Source organism: Falco peregrinus, chromosome 9 (assembly GCF_023634155.1).
Source record: "Falco peregrinus isolate bFalPer1 chromosome 9, bFalPer1.pri, whole genome shotgun sequence".
In the NCBI taxonomy this organism is placed as follows: domain Eukaryota; kingdom Metazoa; phylum Chordata; class Aves; order Falconiformes; family Falconidae; genus Falco; species Falco peregrinus.
In genome coordinates, this window is record NC_073729.1 from 31,734,787 (window position 1) to 31,747,637 (window position 12,851).

General features: G+C 36.8%; 1 protein-coding gene across 1 annotated transcript in view; it reads right to left on the bottom strand.

Annotated features, from left to right (window-relative positions):
• Positions 1-195: 195 nt before the first annotated feature.
• Positions 196-12,851, bottom strand: part of ARFGEF2 (ADP ribosylation factor guanine nucleotide exchange factor 2) — a 39,587-nt gene continuing 26,931 nt past the window's right edge. The window contains exons 26-39 of the mRNA XM_055813272.1: positions 12,590-12,741; positions 12,239-12,411; positions 11,935-12,095; positions 10,977-11,107; positions 10,743-10,872; positions 10,170-10,305; positions 9,263-9,401; positions 9,119-9,173; positions 8,735-8,849; positions 8,344-8,474; positions 7,122-7,290; positions 6,587-6,725; positions 5,394-5,511; positions 196-3,847 (exon numbers count right to left, since the gene is read on the bottom strand). Coding sequence (XP_055669247.1) covers positions 3,671-3,847; positions 5,394-5,511; positions 6,587-6,725; positions 7,122-7,290; positions 8,344-8,474; positions 8,735-8,849; positions 9,119-9,173; positions 9,263-9,401; positions 10,170-10,305; positions 10,743-10,872; positions 10,977-11,107; positions 11,935-12,095; positions 12,239-12,411; positions 12,590-12,741 — 1,926 coding nt within the window. The 3' untranslated portion in view covers positions 196-3,670. The remainder of the gene's footprint in view (positions 3,848-5,393; positions 5,512-6,586; positions 6,726-7,121; positions 7,291-8,343; positions 8,475-8,734; positions 8,850-9,118; positions 9,174-9,262; positions 9,402-10,169; positions 10,306-10,742; positions 10,873-10,976; positions 11,108-11,934; positions 12,096-12,238; positions 12,412-12,589; positions 12,742-12,851) is intronic.

Consider the following 12,851-nt stretch of genomic DNA (forward strand, 5'->3'; position numbering starts at 1 on the left):
GGGGCCGGGCCGCGGGCTGTAGTCCCTGGCCCGGGGCAGGGGAGGCGGTTGGGGGCCCTGGGCCCGCTCGGCCGGGTGTTAAAAAAAAACCCCAAAACTCCCCAAAAAAAGCTCAGATCCCCGCTCCGGCTGGGGTAACAGCAGAGGAGGCTGGAAGTTCACCAGCCTTATGCTCAACTACATGAAAAAACAAGCAACACTTCTTAAAACTTTATTGATTTACCACTTGATTAAAGCATGGAATATTATAACAGTATTATACATAGTATTTTCATGTAGAAAACTTTACATAGTTTTTTTCATATTATATAATTTTGGTATTCTCTCAAAAATGTATACATCCATTGGCAAGGAATGCTCTTTTAAATTATTGATAGTAAATGCACTTAATATGGAGATCTTCAAAAAACTTCGGCATTTTAAATACGTGAAAACATACATTTTACACGGAAATAACATTAAAGGTGCTGAATAAACTGAATTTACATACTAAAGGGAACTGCACTTCAGACAGAAAACAGCTTAGTTCTACTTCAGATTAACAGTTAACTATTTTTAATCTTCCTCATTCTTAATAGACTGAGCTAAAATTTGGGGGGTATTCATATGTATTAGTGGATATTGTTTTAGATTGTTCTGTTCACAGTTCAAAGAGCAAGATGAGACTCAGATAAACTGCTGTAAAAATATTTTCTTGTACTGTAAGACACAGAATTAACGTGAAAGGGAGTTTTTAGGGTTTTCCTCATCAGCATCCTCCCCTTGCCTACCTTATTGCCTAGAGGGCTCCAGAATGAGTAGCAATAACAAATATCATGCAGTCTCCGTATTTATACCGTTACAGGTAAATCAGTTTATAGTTTAATTTGTTGCATAACACTACTTGAAAAGTCTAAGAGGTTACTTTTATTACTTCACGTATTGCACAGGCGTCTCGATCTCCACCAGGACGTGATGACATAGAACCTTGTTCTCATTCATAGTTCCACTGAAGGCAGTAAAACCACTAGAGGCAGATAAAGTCTATGTCAGCAGAGTCGGGACAGGATCGGAACCAGCAGTGACTACTGCACGGTTTCGGCTCAGTGTTTTTAGCTTCATTAAGATGTCTATGGGTTATCATCTTTCTGACTGTATATGCGAAAGCAAGCAACTGACATGAATACAACCATTTCAGGTATTACACTTCACATACCATTCCTCTTGCTTCTACAGGTACAATCAATTTCAGAAAAATCGACAGGATTAAGGCTGTGATAATCCAATTGCATTCCAGTCCTCCTCTTCCTCCTTCATGCACTACAGTCTAGGATGTTCTTGTGTCACATACCTATTCCAGCAGTTTATAAAAGGTATAAATACAATAAAAGCTTTACTTAAATAAAAGAACGGTCTCAGAACTAAGGCTGACTGATTGATTAAACACCCTTATTCTATATGCACAGATCGTGCAAGTGTTGCACATTACAGTAAAGAAAGCCCACAATGCAACTATAAAGTAATTTAAGATCTGAAACAAGTCTCTTAATTTTCAAGACATGAGTTGTAAGGCTTTCAAAACTGTAAAATACAGAAGCATGCAACTTGAAGTTTGTGTTTTGGTAACAGGTAAGGATATACATTCAATGAGGCAGTGACACATTCAAAATCTGAAAAATAAAAGTTTCAAATATTTTCTTTATAACTCTCTAGGACTGGAAGAAAAGGAATAGCCTACTTTTACAAATTTATATAGAATTAAAATAAATACTTCACTTCTACTGTAATTGATGAAGTGACATTAGCAGGGAACGAGCAACTATACTAAATGCAACACAAAAGGACATTTCAAGTGCAGCAAGTTAAATAACAGGATTGATTATTTTTCCGCCTTTTCCTACTGTAAGACATAGCCATATATTCCTTTCTACTTAATATTAGAGTATGGATTTAATCTAATGGGTGTTTAAAAGTTAAAGAGCCACAACCAACATTTCTTTTTCTTTGGTTAAAAATAAAAAGTAAAAATAAAAATATGAAATCCTTATCACTACTACTCACTGCAAAACCATTCCCAAACAACGCTTATGTTGAACAAGCCAATTTACTGAAGAGCACCATATGACCCCTTTGGAAATAGCTCAGAAAGCGGGAAAGAAAGCATCCCAACAGCTCAGAGTGAAATATCCCAAGACAACCTCAACTAAGGCCACCCTACCAGGAAACTCCAAAAGTAAAATAACTGGTTAAACACTTAATACCATTCAAGTTGGTTGGTTGGTTGTTTTTTAAATACTGTCATATTTCAGGTTTGCTACTATTTTAGGATAGCACAGCAGTTACTCTAACATCTTTGTTTACATTATTTTAGGAAGTGGAACCTTCTCCCATCCTGCCACACTCCTCCAGTTTAGAGAAGTCTTAAAACTTGAAATTAAAATTATTTCAAAGGACAGACCTCAGGCCCGCAGTACTTCAACTGTAAACTGGTATTCTATCATGGAAACAGTTGTCAGAAAACTGATGGGGATTTTGAAGAAAAAGAAAAATCTCTAGGGCAAGCAAAGCTACAGTGTTAAATCAGGCTTGCTTCACAGATACCTTCAAAGCATAGAGATGTATTGGTAACTCTTATAGTACATGAACAAACTTGAGCAGTTTTGTAGCAATTCCTTTTTTTTTTTTTTTTAATCACAATAGGAACTAATAGTTGAGAATAAAAATCACTTGCACAAAAAAGACAAATCAGAAGTTACGGATCTGTGGCAAAAAGACAGAACCTCATATGTATTAAGGACAGGACTTCCTGCTCAACAGACACAATTACTACTTAATACATTGTACTCAATAGTAAAAAAGGTGGTTTTATTTGTTCTGAACCTTCTTTTCAATATTACTGTATATGCTCTGTCCATGATCTGGCAATGTATGAAAGTAAGGGAAAGAGTTTTGGGTTTGTTTTTTTTAAAGTGTCTTTAAAGGAAGACTAATAAGCTAAATAGAGTAGATGCTATTGTCTGGTCCTGATGTAAAACCTTCCATAAAAAACAAAAATAAGTCTCAGAAGATGAAGCACTGGTATTATTTTAAGAAGTTTTAAAAGAGACTTGCTAAACAGGAGGAAAATCCTTTCCCCAAATATGCTACAGGCTGTCCACTTCAAAAGCCATAACATGCTCCCTGGCCTGGTCATGTACACGCAAAGAAAAACCCAGAATGATCTTAGGTGGTCATTAGCCACTGCAGTATAGTTTATTATGAACACATGTGCTAACATCACAAGGCTATACAACTATATTCATTCTCTCCAAGGGGCGTAATTTCTATTGAGGAATCCAGCTGATTTCTCAGATTTAGCTGGGATGCAAGACTGAACAGTTGATAGAAGACCAGAAGAGACAGACTTGATCATAAGGATGACAAGCACTGAAACAAAGAGACTTTACATCTACTGTATTAACTCTGTAAGCAATAATTTAAATAAAACTGCTGATAATTCTGTAGGATGGACAGAACAGGGTTTTGTTTTTGTTTTTTTTTTTTCTTTTTCCTCCTCCCCAAATGTCACTGTGGTAAGAGTAACTTGCTGCTGTGTTGATACACCAAAGTCCAATTTTTTCCCCCATCCACTTTACTCCTTCTCTGGAACACAGCTTTATGTACAAGCCAAAGTAACCAATGCTACTTAGGGCTACCATGAAGGTAAGCTCATCCCAGTTGTCCGTATCTGCTCCTCTGTTAGGCAGATTTTGAACACAACACCTATACGCAGGAAGAACTTCCGTAGCACAGCTCGAAGCTCGGGAATCAGGTCAAATTGCATGATTTCACACAAGTATGGATAGTATGTTGAAGCATGTGCCCTAAACTATCAAAGACATGAAAAAAAGAACGTTATTCTTTATCACTACTGGAACGTGCAGAAATTTTTCCACATTCATGCCTACAACAACTTGTTAAAACACAAGGTCTGACCCAGTTAAAGCTCCTTCTGGATGGCCAGAGGGCCATCAAGCCCTGTGCCTGCTTTCTGCAGATGTCTACAGGAAACCATGCACAAAGCACCCATTTGGCATTACTTCCCTAAAACAGAACCTGACTGTTTTGTGGCCCACGGGTTTCTCAGTATAGAGATGGCATCAGAGACTACCCCTAAAAACACTGCACTCTGGTGTGAATTTGTCCAGTTGCTTGTCCAGCCTCTTTACAATATCATCCACAATACATAACGAAGCCTTCCACAGCTGAACCAGTGTGTGAAGATCTCCGTTATGTGTGTCTGGGATTTTGCCCCCCCCTCCAGAGACTCTGAAACTCTAATGGGCCAACTCTTAATAGCATAACAATTATCAGTCCTTGCCCTCCTCATGGTAATAACAACTTTATGCACCTCTGATTTTTATTTCCTTTCTAGGTAGAAGGTAACTGAGAAAGTCTAACCTACATACAGTTCCATGTATGGGAAGCAGCCTATATCCCTTATTCCTGTTACAATCTTTCAGCTCTTTTCCAGCTCCATGACACTTTTGATATGGGGGATCAGAACTGAACACTGTATTCAAGATGCACATCTGTCATGAATTTACACAACAAGAAATATGTTTTGTCCTCTATTCCTTTCCTAACAGTGCTCAGTATTAGTTACAGGGAAAGTTAACAGAACACTTCCACCACAGAACTTCTATAATAAAAAAAGATACTAGGATTGTGTACTAAGAAATGGCCAAGTTGCAATATTACCTAAAAGATAAAGAAGCCAAGCCACCACTACTCCCAATTTCTTAAAATATTGGTAAATTGCAATAAAACATTCCAAATTACACAAGAGTGAAATGAAACTACACGCTTTGCAAAACAGAAAAAAAGATACCCCAGGAAAAATATACTTTAAAAAACAAGAAGTTCAACACTACTGGAAAGTTTAAAAAAACCAAAGTAAGCAACTTCCAGAAATTTCTCTGCACGTCCTAATGTAGCAACTATTTGCAATGTTGTGAATATTTTCCTCAAAAGGGCCAAGATACTGAAAATTATTTTTTGCCATTACTGTCCAGAACCAGAATTCCAATTTTATAGTAGTGAAATTTACTGCTACCATTCTTGTGCAGCTGTAATACAGCACAAGCCCATCCTTTATTGCACACTCATTAAGCTTCTCTATGGAAATTCTGCAGTAATTCTATCAATATTTATATACATCTGTGAATTTCATGGATGCTGTCCAATTTTGTTATAATGTAGAATGCTTTCAAAAAAATGGAGATGTAACAGCTGCTGTATTTCAAGGAGAATACATGCTATGCAAGTGAACTAGCCACCTTACAATAGGAATGATAACAAAGACTGAATTCAACAGAAACAGAAATGAAAAAATACCTAAATGCAAACAGCCATGACTTCCAGTCTGTTCTTACCTTTTCATCACTGATTTTTAGTGTTTTTGTTAAAAGCAATAGCAGGAGGTTGGTCCAAGCTTCTCTGTGGCTTTCTGAGTTCACGGTAATAAAATACGCCAGGGCTTCACTGCATACACTATGATGACAGTTCAGACAAACCATAAAGAAAACCCATTAAAAGCTTCTATAACATGTACTGTTTGTCTCGTCATAGGGTATTTTGTTTTCAATCACGATGCATTTCCATGGGAGATTTTTCAATCACATGCAACAACTTTAATTACACAAATTTTTCTTGATTTTTCTTTTACAGTAGTTGTCACAGGTAACTGAACTGAAATAGTTTTCATGGGATCAACAAAGAACCACAGAGTCAGAGGTGGAAGAGTCTGATTTTCCTCATAAACATTCTGTAACTGTGTCATCACCTTCAACCAGCAAACATTATTTCCTGATCCTTACACTGGGACAGCTTAGGCATACACTGGGACAGCTCTCCCTCCATAACTAGATGGCTTTAATAAAAATCTGCAGAGCTCAGCACCTCGGATTAAAGAGGGATTACTACTGTATTAATACATTTTTGGTTCTTGCTGTAGGCTGTCAACACAAGGTACAAACTGTACCACTTACTATGGCTTTTTTGGGGCACCGATTTAATTAAAGAAATAGAACCTCCCCTTTTTACACACTAAAAAGATTAATATGTCTACAGATGCCAATAAATCAGAAAGCTAGTGAAATCCACTGCACTACAGACAACGGCAAGTTTAAGAGTCTTTCACATTTGATTAGAGATTAGTACTCTGAACTTTCATGTATGACAACTCGCTTTTCAAATAAAGGTGACCCCAATACCAGATACATTTAGCATAATTTAACATTTATCTAAGTTCCAGGTATACAGCAGCTTATACTGCACTCTGTTTAGACTATGATACCTCTGAATATCATTATATACTCAGATGTGATAAGTATTCATACACCACCATTTTTGTAAAGAAAACCTTAGGTCAAGCAAGAAGGTGCTTCATTTACTCCAAATAGATTGCTTCCTCATTGCTAAATTAGCTTTTAATGAACAGTGGTCATATCTGTCTGTATCTCCATATAGTTTGCACACTCTGCTCACAAACTTAGAACATTTGTGTCCAGGGATGCACTGTACCGGCTGAAAACAGAACACATCAGAACCAAGCTGATGCTCTTACCTCAGCAGTCGTCGTTGTATAGCATCCCAGGAGTCTCGGCGGTTTTCATCCACATACATTCGAAACAGTATTCTCAAGCAACAAGCCAAGCTGCTGGTCTCTTGTTTTAAGAGATTGGGTTTTGACTTACCCTTGAACCCTAGAAATCAGTTTATACATAGGGAGAAAGAGATAATTCATGTTTGTCGTTACTAGCCAAGAGGTAATGACTATCAACAACACTTTCACTAGTGAGCAGTAACGATTTATTATCCCACTATTACTTCCTCCTCCCCGATTTTTGATCGAGACCTAATCTATTTATAAATAGATATTTAACTACAGTAGTACCAACTGCGTAGCTCTACTTTAATCAAAAAAGCAGACAATTTAGCAAACAATTATTCAAGTCATCAGGAAGGAGACAAGCAGTAAAAGCATGCAACGGTGTCAGATTAACTGTAGAGATTATTGCAATGGTATACTTCTGTATCTCAATAGCTACAACTGCAAGTGGAACTCAGTATTTTTCTTAAACTAAAAATAGAAGCCTCACCTGCTCTCCATAACACAGTTCGCTGTTCATAATTTGAATTAAAGGCTTTTGAAAATGAATGAGACTCTTGTAGACAATCTAGTAACTTAAAGAGGTGATGTGATGACATATATTTATACATTCCTTGGTCTTCTGTGTCAATGTGGATGTCTGCATCCAATGCATCTCGCTAAAGGGGGGTGTGGGGGCAGGGAGGCGGAGAGAGAGTGTGAGAGAGACTTCGATACTTCACAGACCATACATACACCGCTAACTCCAGATTCCTTTTTTAGGTACACGTGAACAATACAACAACACAGCAGAACAATCCTGTCAAATCTCAGAGTTGTACTCTTCAGTAGGACATTTTAAGAGAGAAGTTATGTTCTATCCTAGTAATTGATAAGAAAAAGAAATAATCAAGAACAAGGGAAGAGCCTCCTTTATCAAGGCTGAAACAGCCATAGTAATACAACAGAATATTTCTTCTCCTACAAGAGCTGACAGAGTAGAGGTCTGCCAAGTTCTGAAAAACATCGAAATGAACCACAAAAATAGTGCAAGTTGTTGCACAGTGTAGAAATCCCCCATCTTTGGCTAAAGTTCGGTTTCTTAAAATTGGTCATTATTTTTATCTACTTTCACTAGGAATTTAACTGTAACATCCCCAAAACACTGCCTGAAGGCACTAGCCCAGACTTCTGGCTTTGGGCTTTATTAACATAGGCAAGCAAGAGCTACCTTGCACTATTCCCTGGAATCAGAATTTTCAGAAACAGGGACCTCTCAGAGGCAGGTAATGAGTTAAATCTTGAACATTAACTTTGCTAAAGTTCAACTTCTGCATCTTCTCCTGTGTAAACACCTAGAGGCTGAGCAAAGCCTCAACATGGCTACATAAAGAATTTTGAAGACGTTCAGGCTAACGACAGGAAAGAATGCTCTCCCCAAAGCAAACAAAATATGTTCTTGACGAGTATGTATTCATGACAATACATTATATTGGTAGTAAAAATAATGGTAATATAATTATAATAACCCAGCAGGCAGACTATCAGGAAACACTGGAGGCAATCAAAAAAAAAAAAAAGTACAGCTTAATGAGAAATGACACACATATTCAGGGTAGCGCTGAGAGTTAGGAAAAGAAACTATATACTCTATTTTGTAAACACATTTCAGAGCATTTGATAGTCTTTGTATTTTACTGCCACAGCAAGGTCATAAATAAGTTCGATGGTACCTGAGCTGCAGCCATGTGCTCAGCATCTTCCTTCTTGCTTGTTGCTGGATAGAACACTATATTATCAATGGTTTGTATCAATTCCAGCTGTACCACACACTTTATCAGGAGGCCAGCAAATAGTTTCTGATCTAATGAAATGAAGTAAACGCAAGTTTCAGAAGCTATTTATGACAATTCACTTAAAACAGGCTAGCAAAACACTACATCACCATTAGCATTTTGCTATTTAGTGATACTGCAAATTATCTCACCAAGAGAGAATTTCTCTGCAAGGCATAAACAAGTTGTAAAGATGTACCCCAAGTTTAGAGTGCCCAAAAACTCTCTACAGAAGTGGACTAAGAGTGGCTATAAAAGTTTATTAAACAAACTTGTATGTTTTCCTTACTTGTATAAGGACCACCTTTCCAGCTCTCATCTGTTGGATTTGAAAATTGACTTTGTCCTCTTTCTGAAGCATTTTTATCCATGCTGCTTAAAGACTGGTGATCTAGGTCTAAATCCTAGAAGAGAATGCAGAACAATTCTAGCAATCCAAAACACTACTAACCAGCTATCAGTTTTCAGATGAGTACACTAATCTTAGATTCAGAAGTTTCCTGCATCCATTTTTTATCTCTTATTTTACGATGACACCAAGTACAAACTAATGTCAATGCCTAGTATTTGCTGAGTGTTCGCTGTCAAGCATATTCACTACAGTAAAATATTTTGAAAGCTAGCCTAACAGAAAACCCTTCAAGTTAGTTTGTTGCACTGAATTAACTCTTACCCAATGTTTTTCCACCGAATCTTCCTCCATTCCCACAGGCCTCCACGTCAGCAAGCTTCACAAAGTTGGAGGGGGAGGAAAAAAAAGTAAATATTGTTGCTCTGGAATCAAGTATTAGTATGAGAATTAAGTTTATGAACTTACACATGAGGAATAGTAGTTTTGAAGATTTCTAGCATACAATTGCATGTCTGGCCCCAGACTTCAGGGCTGAATTTCTGTCCATTTAGTATTACCAGATTTTCCAGGCAGTTTGTACCTGACCGAGCCAACTGCTCATTATCTGCAAAATAAGCGTTCCATATTTATCAACTTACACGTCAATGAAAAACTAAAGCATTTTCTGTTACTGCCCCGTTAAACATTTTTACTACTGTTAAATGCATAGTATATTAGCTCAAAGCCTACTTATAAAGTATATTACAATAATATCAAGCTTAGAACCTACTGAAAAAAATAGGGTTTAAAAATAGATATCATAAGACTAAAATCCAAAACGGTGAAGACAAAGGACAAGAAAGAAGCAGAAAGGAAGCACACAGTGAGACAAAGGAAGGAAAAGCACCAATTAGAAACTTAAGATTTCCTTCAAGGGAGTCCCCTCATGTTCCACGCCAGCAATATGCAAGATTTCAAGCATAAGAGTTGGAGCCCCCAACACTCCACAGCCTTTAGAAAAGTCATATTTAAAAGTACTTGGGGGGGGGAAGCAGGGATCCGAATGTATACATGCACATATGTGTAAATAAATAAGACATTTTATCCATGCAGCCAAATGAAGAAGGGTTAATGGCCGAAGATTAACACAACTCTTCAAAAGCTTTCACTCTGCCACAATAGCACCATAAATGCATTATAAACACACTAACACAAGAGCTGCCTAACTGATTAAACAGAATGATGCTCTAGTATTTAAGATACTGCAGCCACCTATTACACAACATTGTCCTAATAGTAGTTTTAATTCTGCCAAAATTCAGTTAACTTTCCCCTTCTTGAGAAATGAGCATTTCTGAAAAATACATTAAAAGATAACAAGTAAATGAGCTACCTTGTTTTACACACCAGTGTAACTGTGCAAGTATGTCAGGAAGAAGGATCTCATTTAAAGCTTCATAAAATTGTGTAAATACATCACAGATTGCATAAAGTGCATGGTTGCATGTAGTGGTCATCCATTCAGATTTCTATGAGAAAAAAAAAAAAAAAGTCTTTGGTTTTATATGGGTTCTTCTATGATGACAGCACTTGGCTTACGCATGGCTATTCAACAAAGGACATAGCCTCTGAGGAGACGAGTAGAATTTAAATAAAACTAAAAAGCCTCACTACTGCAGATGTCTTGTCAGAAGCATTTAGCTGGCCACATGAAGACTCTTCAGAAAATTACACATTTTGAAACATTCAAGGAGAATATTCTCCTTGAAAATATTCACACAGAACAGACAGATAGGTCACTGGATACTGTGACAAGTTTTGTATGTGCCACAGAATACAACAATGTATCATTACATCTGGGGCAGCGTGGAGTAGAAATACACAGACAAGATAAACAATACAAATAAGCTGCCTCCATTGTCCGAGTTCTTAAAAAAACTAATAGTTGCTTGCTTTTTGGTTTTACCTCTGTTTGTTGCTCAGGGAGTTTCATATTATCAAAAATCCGAAATACAATTCTGAACAGATCTTGCCACCAGTGCTTTTCAAAGGTATGTCCATAACTCTTCATTATTTCAAACATCACTGTTAAGCCCCTATAAACAACCCAAACAAATAAAGATGATGTTAAAATGTAGACCTGTGATCTCTTTACTAACTGAATTAAAAAAAAAAAAAAAAAAAGCACAAGCTTTATTACCTTGTTCGAACATCTAATTTGCAACGATTGATGATACAAGAAAGTTCAAATAAAATGGGAAACCATCCTCTAACCCATACTCTGTCCCCAGGAGCAACATTCATGTCATCACTTGTGTATTCTCTTAATACCTTGGAGACAGGCAGGAAGAAGAGAGATTTTTAAAAAAAAAAAAAAGGAAAAACCCTCAAAACTATCTTTCAATCTGACAAATTTAGATACTCCTAGTGGCACAGGCAAAATAGAAAAGTTACTTAGTTTCTACCGTAACACTCAAATCCTGTAAAATAGTTGTTTCAGATTTGTGAAAATAATAGAAAAAGGTTCATGGAAAATAAATACTTAAATCTGTTTTACTTAAGTCCTGCTAAAGGCTTTACAAGTACAAAGATTTAAACTTTGGGAAGCAAGTTTAACAGTGACAGGCAACAATTTTATAAATATAGGTAGTAAGGAAATCAAGTTCGGCATAAACCAGTTCTACACTTTTCTGGCACACTGAATACAGCATGCACATCCTGCAGTGGTAACGTGCAACAGCAATCTAACGCCAGGCTCTTTTCAGCAAAGTCATTATTGTATTAAGTATTCACACAACAGACTGATGTAGAACAATATGCATGCTTGTAACCAATTTCACTAAACTTCATTAGGGTGACAGAACACAAAAGTATTGTTTTCCAAGTCACCCTAACACTATAAAAAAAAAAGTACCATTTAATGCAGTTAATTCCAATTTAGACTGATAAGACTTAAAATTTTTTAATTAGCTCTAGTTTACTGCTTACATAATACCAAAGAAACTCCTAATTCGGAATAAAATTTTAATACAAACAGTTGCTGCTGGGAGACTGAAGTTTTGAGTCTAAAATGCTCTTTCTTTGTTACAAGATTAGTCTCAATGTAACAGCAGAAGATAGTGTAAGAATACACAAGGGTAAAAATTAAGAGAAGATACCTGTGGTCTTTCTGAAACATATTTTGCACAATACCGAATAAGTCTAATAGCTTCCATGCTGGTGTCCGGAAATGCAACATTACAGGCAAACTCAGAAAGACATTTTACTGCATCCTGAAATGAGTCAATTGCAGCTGGAAAGTGCTGTTGAAAAATATTTGCTGTGAAGAACAAACAAAAATGCTTATTAAATTCTACTGATACCGAAATCCATAGACAAACTGGCATTGATCTAGATATGTCAGCACCAGAATCACAGCAGCTAAGTTCATTTGGGTACTTTTATCTGTCAAGTATTACTTACTAACTATGTGTGCTGTAGTTTGAAAGGCCAGCTCCACAATATTTCCATCGTGGTCTGACGCTGCTTGATGAAAGACTGCAAAGATATTTTTCCAGCCTGAACGAATATTGCCAGCTTGAGAGTTCACCATCTGAGCAATACAGCGTATTACCATGTCCCGAATAGTTGGAGATCTTAAAAAAAAAAATAAAAAAATAAAAAGGAAAGTAAAACATTCACTAGTGGCACAATTTCATGCTGGCACAAAGCAATCATGCCACTTCGGTGTACATGACCATCTAACCCACATCAAGTAACACCTTTTTAAATAGGACTCAAGCAAGCTAACACAGAAATTGCAGTGCATCACACCTGTTTTTCTTCATAATATGCTCAAAAGGCCTTAGGAAGTCCTTCTGGAAGCGGAAGTTGGCTAATTCTCCCTTCTCAAGAAATTTCATTGACAGCTGCCTTAATGAGTCTACTGCAAAGATGGCAACATCTTCATTAGGGTTACATCCAACCTAGAAGAAGATCATATTTTCAAACACTTTCCAGCTAATATATTACTTATAAGAGTAATAAATTTATCACTCAAGTTTCACGTCAGCCCACTAAAAATTACTAGCACATT